Here is a 10,823-nt window from a genome sequence, read left to right on the forward strand (position 1 = left end):
CACTATGTTCAGGGAACATATAGCAGCACTTTCCTTCAACTGTCTTATTTCACATTAAATCTGTGGAGTTTATACTTCCCTATGTGAATTGCTAAGTGAGGGGGTAATGATGGAGCACCAATAAATCACAGTTAGGTATTGAATTGTGTATTTCATGAAGGGCACTGATGTCCCTTCCAGCTCATCATATTCTTTGATTCTGTGATTTAAAAATACTGTTTTCTTCCCTCTGGCACAAAGCTGTTATGTCCTCTGCTACCATGACAGAAAGGGACCCCACATAAATTGCATACTGTTTCTATCTCAACACCATGAGCAGTATATACAAAGTTTTCATCAAGACCTATCTCTGTGTTCCCAGAAACCAATGTTCATTCTCTATCTAGTAATCCTTTTTCAGTCATGCTCAAAAAAGAACATATTCACCTAATTTCTCCCCAATTATTTCAGGAGTTTGCCACACTGAAGAGAGTAGTGTAGGATTCATAACTATTGGTGGAGTAACTAACATTATTTTGAGGACAAACCATAATCAATCAAATATGAAGTGTCAGACCAGTTAATTTAGGACACTTTTACCCTAAGGCTCAACTTGTTCTCTGCATACAATGGGACGGGAAGTACAGAACTATAAAGAAAGGGTCATTCCTTTAACTCGTACACCAGAGAAAAGAAGTGAAGATGGTGTGAAGTGAACATGGCATGAGCAGTCGCGGCAGGGAGGTGTCCACCTTATGATGCTCCATGAAATGTAGGAACATTGGCTTTCTCCCTGTGCTCCCACACTGTGCTTGGCAAAACTACACTAGCTGGTTATGGTCACTGAGATCTGGGGCTATGTCTGAAAATAAATAACATTTCATTAATTTTTGTGTCACAGTAGAACATGTAGCATTATTGGCAAACAAAGCAAATAGCTGGAGAGACACAATATATTTTCATGGTATGGAAAATTGTATTTTTCAATTTCTTTTTTTCTTCATTAGGGAGATTCTGTATCAATAACTATGCCACAGGAAATGTATGGGTCAACAATTTGTATTCAGGTAAGTGTTTTGATTTTTCCAGGTACTCTGTACAAAATAAACAAATAAACAAATCTAAAAAAGAAAAGAAAAGAAAAGAAAAGAAAAGAAAAGAAAACCAGCAGGTACTCTCTCTGCTTTCTCCTTCCAGCCAAATCTGATTACTGTGCAAATGGAGTTGGCAAAGAGCATTATTTATAGCTTGATGTGCTGCCACCACCTCTCATTGAGATGACATTAACAGAGAAGTTGCTCTCCATGGTCTTGCTCCTTTGTCAGTGGCAGATAAAGGGATATCATCAGGATATTGCTAATTCTCTCTTTATATGTTTCTTTGTAATAAAAAATTCCAAGCTACCAAAAGATCCAAGTAAACCATAGATGAATTTTTCAAAAATTGACATTAACTCGAAAAGGTGAGGCATATAGCAAACAGCACAGCTAGTGCATGGTGTGCTAGAATTAGCACTCCTGAAAGCAGAGCTGAGCAAATTATTTCTGACATTTTTGCACACTATTTCTATAGCTGAACTTTAGTCAGAAAACATTAATAGAAGATGAGCATGAAGCTGATAGGTTTATTCCTCTCTGGAGTTCTGGTTCTCAGCAGACACCAGGAGAAAAGAGACTGACAGCTGGAGCTGCGAGGTTCCAGCAGCTGCCCTGGAAGGCCCTTGTCAGCTTCACTTTCTTTTGCTAAGAAGAAAGAGGCAAGATGAAAGGGAGACTGGCAAGAGCCTTCTGAGTAATGAGAGATGTTGTTCTTCTTTCCCTAGTGAGAAATCAAATTTGGTAGTAAGACTGATATTTTCTTCCATAAATTATTTATTTTGTAAATCAGACATCTGTTAGCATACAGTTCTCCCCCCTTAAAAAAAAAAAAAAAGATTAGTTCTTTCATTTACAGACATAAAAGTGATTGCAACTCTCTTAATATACACTAGACCAGCAATATCCATGCGTGTTTACTTAAAACCAGATTAAAAATGCAGTTACTTGAGTAAACTAATAAAGCAATCTCATTTTGTCAGCACAAGTGCTTAGTAACAGTTCTGCTGAAGGGGGAATAAGCCTCAATTCTTTCTTTTAAAAGGGCTGGAGAACAGATGTAGATTATTCAGTGCCACTGCAAATCTGTGATACCTACTGTGGTAAGTATGCGTGATAACATAAGAAGCATTAGATCTTGATTCTGTAGAAGAGAACATCTCAAGTGAAGTGTGTTTTCACTGGGAAACTGAGGTAGGATTCACTTGACTAAATGCAGATGTCTGTCTGAGAGCTAGATATGCTCAGCTTTATAGACAATGGACTCATACACCTCAACTATCTTTAATTACCTACTGCAAGGGCAACTTGTGTGGCTGGTTACTGTCTCTGCTTCCTGGGAGAATTTTCCATCCTATGCCAAGTTCTAGGTGCCACACCTATATTTACCTTGCTGTCAGTACATGAGGTAACTAGTTAAAAACACTCTTTGGCAAGTAGGCACACAGTGCTGGCATTGCAGTGATTGCAGCACAGCCCTACTTGTGAGTTCCCCACCTCTGCAAATGGGACAGTAGCACTTGCCTCCTTGCAGAAGTACCCTGAGTATATTATTATGATTTGAGGTACGCTCAGATACACATATGGAGTCAGAATATTCCAAAATCTTCAAGTCCTGAAAGTAAGGCATTGTAGAAGTTAATGAGATCAGAGCAAACAAAGGCTGTGGGGTTCACAGTGAGGAGCGCAGGAGTGGATTGACTAGTTTAGAACTAAAAAGTCTGAAAGGAGTCAAGCAGAGAGAAGGCTCAGTCTGAGCATTGCCAAAAACACCTCTCCCCAAACCCACACAAACAACCAACCTCCCTTCCTAGTTCTTTGTAAACACAGTAATTCCTATGACAGATTTTCTCCGTTGTCTAAAAGCAATTGTCAGTTAACTACATTTTCAGATTTGGAAGCCTGATACTAAAAAGGAGCAGGCTTAACTTTGTAGTCTAACTGTAGTTCCCTGTGTAAACATTTGTATAATGCTAGTTCAAGTTTCTTCTCCACTGAAAAACTCATAACCAGCCCACTCAAGGTGAATCAATTAAATAATCAGTGTTGTGGTTCATGTAGTCTGAACTCATTTTCATTATTCATATTTTCCATTTAACAAATGCAAAACATGTGACAAAAACATGTAAAAAGGCTCCAGAGATGGCAGTCTGGGAATTCCCCTACACCTTATAGTAGGAGAGACTGGGTCTGCATAGTAAATGAAAGTAGTGGAATACTGAAAACTGACTAAAAAACTTTTTGGACACAGTGTTTGATTTAAATGTTGAACTTTTTATCACAAGTTTTTTTTCCTGATGAACAGTTTGTGGAGATTCAGAAAAAGTGCACTTACCAAGAATATCAGAAATGTAATATGTGATCACTATGTTTATTGTACATAAACCTCATAGTTCATGGATTCTACCATAATTTGGTTTTGGGAGAATGTGGTCCACATTAGTCAGTGGATAAATCTATCTCTACCAGCTGACCAGGGTTCCCAAAACTTCCCTCTAAGGCAGATGGTATAAGTCAGTGTCAGAGGTAGGGTCACTGTAGTAGGTCAGTCTGTCTCACTGCTGTAATTACTACATTCTTAAAGACTTATCAGAAGTCATCATCTGCTTGTCAGATGTAAGATTTTTAATGTAACAGTAACAGCATTACTAGTAAGGACCTTTGTATTCTTAAAATGCTTACTTTCTGTAGTAAAGTTATTTCTTAAGCACTAGCCTGTTAAAACCAAGAGATGAAATTTTCTTAAAGGTGAAGAGAATATTAAAATTAAGATCTGTCCATAATCTGTGACAATATGGGTTATACAAAATGTCAAGGCAAATGACAAATAATCTTATAATGTCATAGTGAAATACTGAAAATATTTACTGCATACATCTCTGTAAAATAGAAATGTACATTGCTAAGTATTACTGTTAGAGATACTAAGCAGTGTCAGTGTGTCCAAAAGAGGCATGATGTTATTAAAATGTATTTTGTTATTGAAAACAATGATTGCAGTGATAATAGTATCTATTATAAAAAATGGACAGTGTAGCTAACCATCGTGAAGAGTGCTCTCTTCCCAGCTTCAAGGAGAGCTTTCTGGCATGTAGAATGCATTATTCTGCATGGATTGCATTTTTATATATACGTAGCTGTACGTTGGGAATTAGAATGACTTACTCTTATTTGCTCTACAATGGATGAAAATGGGAAAATAATGAGGTTTTTTTGTTTGTTTTGCATTTAATAATGATGTAGAGACAAAACTTTGTGTCCTTTTTAAATGTTATGTTTCCTTTGACCACTTTTCTGGACTCTGTTTAATAGAGCATTTTGAGACAGTATTTCGCCTATTAAAAAAAGCCAAAACACAACCCTTATCTATTCTGAATGAAACAATAACCCAGATCAGTTCCTGTGAGAATAAATATATGAATCATAATGAAAACAAAATGACAAGCTACATTTGAACTTGTTCCTTCAGGTTTTCACAATCAGTCTTATGGTGACGGAAATCCAGCAAAGGCCATGACACACAGGTATCCATCCAATGTATAGTTTAAAACATCTGTGAGAGTGGATAGAGTTGTTAATCTTGAAACAATATCATTGGCCTCTCTATAGGAACAGAAGCAATATCTGAGCGAACTTTGTATTACCTAGAAAGAACATCAGGTTCTTACTCTCCCTTTTCCTTGTCCCCACTGAAAACATTCCTTGCTCCTGTGACTCTCTCCTCTTTCTCTCTCTCGACTGCAGTGTAGTTTGGCATCAGAGGTAGATGCCTTGCTGTGAAAGAGAGGATAAAGGGAGACAAATAACCAGTGGAAGTGAGAAGTTTGTAAACTAACAAGACAACCTTCAAGAGTTCTGGAACAAGCTCAGATTTGCTGAGCATATCATGAACATTATTAGCACCTGCCCCCTGCTTTCTCACTGATGTTTTCTGGCAGATCTATTCCCTCCATGCTCTCACTCATTAGACATGTCTGCTCAGCTGTTCCAGTGCCTCTTGTCATTCCTACAGCCCTTTGCAAAACACCTATCCTAGGTTATAGACAAATCATTAATTAATGCAGCCCGTGCACATCCTTTCAGAGCCAACCTAGAAGAGTGGGAGCAACCTTGAAATCCAGAGAGAGTAGAGATGCTCTGAAAAACCCTTGTACAAACATGGGGAAAAGATGCAGCCTTGCAAAATCTGTGCAAATCATGTGGTTGAGAAGGAGCTACTGTCCTTGCTTTGAGCCAGTCTTTGGCTATTCCCTTGTCAGAAGATACCATTAAGAATAAAGTAGCTTGGTTTTGTTCATTTGTTCATCTGAGCACTGTTTGAAATGTGACAGTCAAGTCCACAAGCTGTAGAAAAATGATTAGATTTGTTATTTAATCCAACTAAATATGAATGCAGTGAACTTTTTCACACCTTTGAGAAAACCCCCCCAAACAATCTTCTTTCCTTTTCTGTTTTTCCCCTAGGATGAAGAGTGTGCAGTCCTTGCATTGAATTTAACAACATGTTTTCAAGGTCATCAGTATCTTAAGGTCAAGTTGTATTTTGGAGCAACTTGCAAATCTTATCTAACTGGTCATCTGTCATGTTAGCAGTTTCTGCTAGTTACTGAGAGATTATTCTCATGAGTGAAGAATTTAACAAATTGAGCCTATTTTAAGATGACCAAAAGAAGTTAGATTATGATTCCTTATTTCCCAGTATTTCAAAAGAAAGAATGTGTTAGATTGCTTAGAGAGTCAAGTTTACACTTCCCATCTAAAGTAGTATTTCATATAAAATATGCTATAAATGAGTACTTTCACAGTACTTTGTGTACCTATAGAACAAGTATTCCAGATTTTCTTATTTGTAACCTTAATTTTTTAACCATATGCAAAAGTTTTTGAGAAATGAAGAATGGAGGAAGTTTTCTTAGCTTAGTTACATTATTCTTTGTAATTTCCTTTGTTTTCTGATGCCATTTTGATGAACTCACCACGACAGATTATATTGTTTAAATATATCTAACAGCTGCTTTCTGTGCTTGTATTTGTGTTTGACCTGGAGATAACCTTCGTATTTGTCTGAGATGGTACATGTCTTTGGTTTCATAGTTATTTAAAATTGTCTTGTGGAAATTCAGCCTAGAAGGAAACAGTCCAATGGAAAGAATTGGAATATTTTTCTCCCATTATATGAGTAATTATATTAAATTGTTCAGAATAATATTAAACACTGATTATCAAACATTTGGCCTTTATTTCACTGAATAGTCCTGTCAAACATTCTTATTTCCTGTTGTGAAACAAGGGAATAAAGTCAACAAAAAAATGATTAATAGCATATCCTGAAATCATGTGGAATTGATGATGTGAGATCAGGAATATGGGTGGGGAGTGAGGGTCTGGAACAAGAAGTTGATCAATAAAAAATATTTTCCATCTGAATGTGTTTTATTGTGTTTTGGTTTGGTTCAAGACCTTCAAAGAGTGCTTTACAGGAGTATAATATAAGAGACATATCCACTGTGCTGAAACACAAGACTTTTTGGGTGCCTTGGAGAGAACAAGTTCTGCTTGGCTCCTTTGATATCAAAGCTTCATTGTTTGAACTGCAAATCTATTAGATATATTCTTACTCCAAGCAGTGCTACAGCTCCATAAGCAGATGTGGTGGGTTGACCTTGGCTGGATGCCAGGTGTCCACCCACCCACTCTATCACTCCCCTTCCCGGCTGGACAGGGGAGAGCGTAACGTGGACAAACACCTTGTGGGTTGGGATAAGGCAGTTTATTTAAAGCAAAAGCGAAGTGGAAGATAGCAGGGTTTATTCTCTTCTTCCCATCAGCAGCGATGGTCGGCCACTCCCAAGAAGCAGGGCTTTGCTACGTGTAATGCTTCCTCAGCAGGCAGCCCTTGGAGACAAGGAATGCCCGCCTTCCTGCTCCTTGCCTTAGCTTTTATATCTGAGATGACATCATATGGCATGGAATATCCCTTTGGTCAGTTTGGGTCAGCTGGCCTACTTGGGTCCCCTCCCAGGATCTTGCCCTTGAGTGAGAAAGGAATGTTACAGTGCTGATGTTGTGCTCAGCAGTAGCCAAAACATGGGTGTGTTATCAACACCCTTCTAGCTGCCAGTGCAGAGCAAAGCACTGTGAGGGCTTCTATGGGGAAATGAACTCCAGCTCAGCCAGACCCAATACAGCAGAGGTGGCAGGATAGCTTTCCTAAAGGACTTAGTTACTTTCTTTGGCTGTGAAGTTGAAGCACTGATCTATCCAGACACCTGTTTTTCATTTAATACCTTCCAGACTGCAGCCAGAAACAAGACACTCGCCCATTCAACTGAGAGAGCATAATAATATTACTCTCTTCAGTTTCCTCCAATGGAAAAGTTTTTTCTGCAAGAAAGGTTGATTTATACAGTGGAATTTTTATTGCAGCAATGTCTTAAGATCAACTTTTTGAATATGTCCTGGGACTGAAAATGAATTAAAATGATACAGGTGTATCCAGGGCTAAGGCAAAACACTACCTCCAATGACAAGGTCATATGAGGTAACAGTAGCTGTAATATGATGGGTGCTTTCAATGAGAAGGTCCTGTTTCAGCTACACAGACACTGAAACTCTTGCAGTATATCCTCTCTCTTTGGCTGCAGCAATGGAAATACCAAAGAGAGTGTGACCAGGCATGGTCCTGTGAAGGGGTTAATAGTGGGTCTGTTAGCTCCCAGGATGAAGATATTGACTGGGCAAGCTTTTGGGTGTATCATTGATGATAAGGAAGTCAGTACGCAGCCCTAATGAAGAAACAAATGCAGACTGTAAAGTTGGTAGGCCTAGGATGTGGGAACTGCAATAAGGCCTCGAGCTTTGCCAAATGCATCACCAATGGATCCTAGCCAATGAAAATGCTGTTGCTTGTTTACTTAAAATAAGGTTACTGCTTGCTGCTAGCAAGGAATATAAAAAGGCAGATGAGAAAATAAAGTGAGACATCTTTTCTGCACACAACTAGACTCTGTGTCTTTGTCGACTGTCACGACTCTACACTAACAGTCCTGATCATTTTGGTGCTGTTTTACAGGAAAGCTTGATGGTGGGCATAGCAGACATGTCACTTAAATTAACTATGTGAAGGTAAAGTGTTCATTCAAAGGTACTAGTCTAGCCTCCCACGGTGGCCACTGCAGAGACAGGTAGTTTTAAGGCATATTTCATTCTACTTGAATACTTGTTTTAAACGGATTTTAACCTAGATGCTTACCATTACAATATTTGTGCTTATGGCAATGTTTGTAAATAATCCGTAATGGTATTTCCATACTTTGGCTCAGGTCTGCTTGTTTGCATTTGTGTGGTGAGAAAATTGCTAGTAGCTTTTGTGTTTGACTCTCAAGCAGATCTGTAAGAGTCCTTTTCTAATACTCTGCTTCAGGCAAACACTGTCTTTTCCAATTACAGAATTCCTACTCCCCCTGAGACCAGCTCTTCCTGCTCTCCCAAATATGCAACATATTCAGAAGGAGTTCCACTTGGGTACTATATTTTCTAGAGAAGTTACAGACAATACTGTCCTTGTGATATTACAGCTGCAAAAGTAAAGGTATTTTTAATCTTTTTTTTCATAAGACATTTTAAACATTGGTAGGTCAATCCTGAAGGAAGAAGGTATGAGAACCTGACCACTGAAATGTTTTCTTTTTCTCACCCAAACTATGCAATGGTTTTGCAATATTGACCAAAGCACAAGTAAACGTGTTGTAACAACAGTTGCAAAAATCCCCTGTGTGTTGCCTCTAGATTTGACTAATTCTCTAGAGCATCCAATCTTTGGATGAAGGAAATTCCCTTCCTGCTTCTTGTGGACCTAGTTCAATCACCCTATTTTGAGACAACCTGCAGTTATTTGTTTTTCATTTCATATGTACATTCTTACTATTATCACATAATAGTATGTGATAATAGCATCAATGTCCCAGTTCTTGAGAGATATTAGCAAGTATCAGAATATCATTGAGGTATAGCAAAAGCACTGATAGATGCTTTGTAGTAATCTCTTTTAAAGACTTTTAGTTATGCATAATGCATTGCACAAACCTGAAACTAACATTTAAAGTTAACACATAAATTAAAGCAGTTTTGCTCCACTTACTTAGGGACTTATTTTCTTGCCATGCTCACATGGAGTCTGGTGTGGGAAACCAGTCTGGTGTTGCTGCAGTATTTTAGATGTCTTTATTTGCAGTAGTGGATACATTTCCTTAATAGCAAGTTACAGTGCCATGCTTGAATTCCCACATCCCTCACTAGAGTAGCTGTGTATTCACCAAGCCGTAACAACAGCCACAGCAGATCTAGTCCATTGTTCTGTGTTCCTGACCCATCTCTCTTCTGGACTTCTGATAAACAACTCCAAAGAAATAAATGGGAAGAGAAATAATGACTACTTTTGTAGGTTTAGTTTACTGCTGACTTTGCTTCCTGGACTACAAAGTCAGGCCTATATGAGCCAGCAGAAGGGAAGCAGCCCAGCTCTAGGGGAGTGGAAACAGTTCTGCTTCTGTTAGTTCCTTAGCTAGCAGACCGACTGAATTGTCCTGTGATGCTGCAACTTGACCACATACCTGTGCTTAACAAAGGGGAAAAAAAAATACTTGCTTCAATTTACTGTGAAAAGTTGCAATGAGTAAATTCCCCTGGTTCATATCCTGTAACAGCCAGCCTCAAAAAATTGTGACTTTATATCTCAATTCCCCTTGTAAGTTTTTTATTGTACACAGAAATATCTTTCTTGGATTAAGAAAACAATTTCTCTCTCTCATCCAAAAAGACCTTTAATGCAAACATGTAATGCTGCTGTGTTCACTGCAGTACTGGAACAAGTCCAGTAGCAATGGTGGGAGCTATTACTCCCATCCCTCTGTTGGTTTTCTACCACTCCAAGCTACTGTCAGTATCACTGGCTTATGTTTTGCAGGAATAGTCCCTTTCATGTGACACTAAGTGCCACTTTTGAAAAGCTTTAAATAAATGAGCAAGGGTCAGTTCCTGCATTGGATTCACAACTACCTTAGAAATTATGATTTCTTAGGAACCATCAGACAGATCTAATCTACTCTCCATATTATATAGGACTAAATGACTCCTTAATATATAGCTGATATAATAAAACCAGGACAACTTATCTACTGAAAAGTAGATGATAATTTCTCTAGACTGCTTCTTTCAACAGGTGGAATTTGTCAGATATATTTCCTGCCATTGACTACATTCTAACAAATGAAATCTAAACCACCTTCTTTTAAAGCTGTGTAAATTCCTATATAACTTCTAATGGTCAGTTTTCAAAATCAGCTTGGGATGGGATCATGTTCCCCATTGCTGTCTCCATGTGAGTGCTGTAAGGTTTTACACCTTTTCATATTGTAGCCAATAGAATAAAAAAACTCTTGACTTTGAGCCAATGGCCATTATTCTCATATATTTCACAGCTTCTAGTACATGCTCAGTGGCTGACCACACACTGCAGAGATTTTCAAGCTTTGCTTACATTGCTGATATGCATTATGGAGCTGGGTTTGTGTTTGGCATGAGAGTGTTTGTTTGGGAGATGTCTGGAAGAAGAAAGCCAAAAGAATGCCCAGAGATAGGATGACTAAATAAAAGATGGGGACAATGTGCTTTGAGCCAACTATGGAGGCAGGTAGGGAGATGGACTCAGGAGGAAGGAGTGTATTTGGAGACCGCAGAAGGGAGCCTGTA

General features: G+C 38.4%; 1 protein-coding gene across 3 annotated transcripts in view; it reads left to right on the top strand.

Moving 5' to 3' along the window:
- Positions 1-5,572, top strand: part of IL17REL (interleukin 17 receptor E like) — a 45,832-nt gene extending 40,260 nt beyond the window's left edge. For all 3 annotated transcript variants that reach the window (XM_017818161.1, XM_017818158.1, XM_017818159.1), the window contains 4 exons: positions 987-1,046; positions 2,119-2,176; positions 4,543-4,597; positions 5,538-5,572. In XM_017818161.1, the coding sequence (XP_017673650.1) occupies positions 987-1,046; positions 2,119-2,176; positions 4,543-4,597; positions 5,538-5,565 (201 nt within the window). In that variant the 3' untranslated portion in view covers positions 5,566-5,572. The remainder of the gene's footprint in view (positions 1-986; positions 1,047-2,118; positions 2,177-4,542; positions 4,598-5,537) is intronic.
- Positions 5,573-10,823: the final 5,251 nt, after the last annotated feature.

Source organism: Lepidothrix coronata, unplaced genomic scaffold (assembly GCF_001604755.1).
Source record: "Lepidothrix coronata isolate B3197 unplaced genomic scaffold, Lepidothrix_coronata-1.0 Scaffold66, whole genome shotgun sequence".
Taxonomy (NCBI): Eukaryota; Metazoa; Chordata; class Aves; order Passeriformes; family Pipridae; genus Lepidothrix; species Lepidothrix coronata.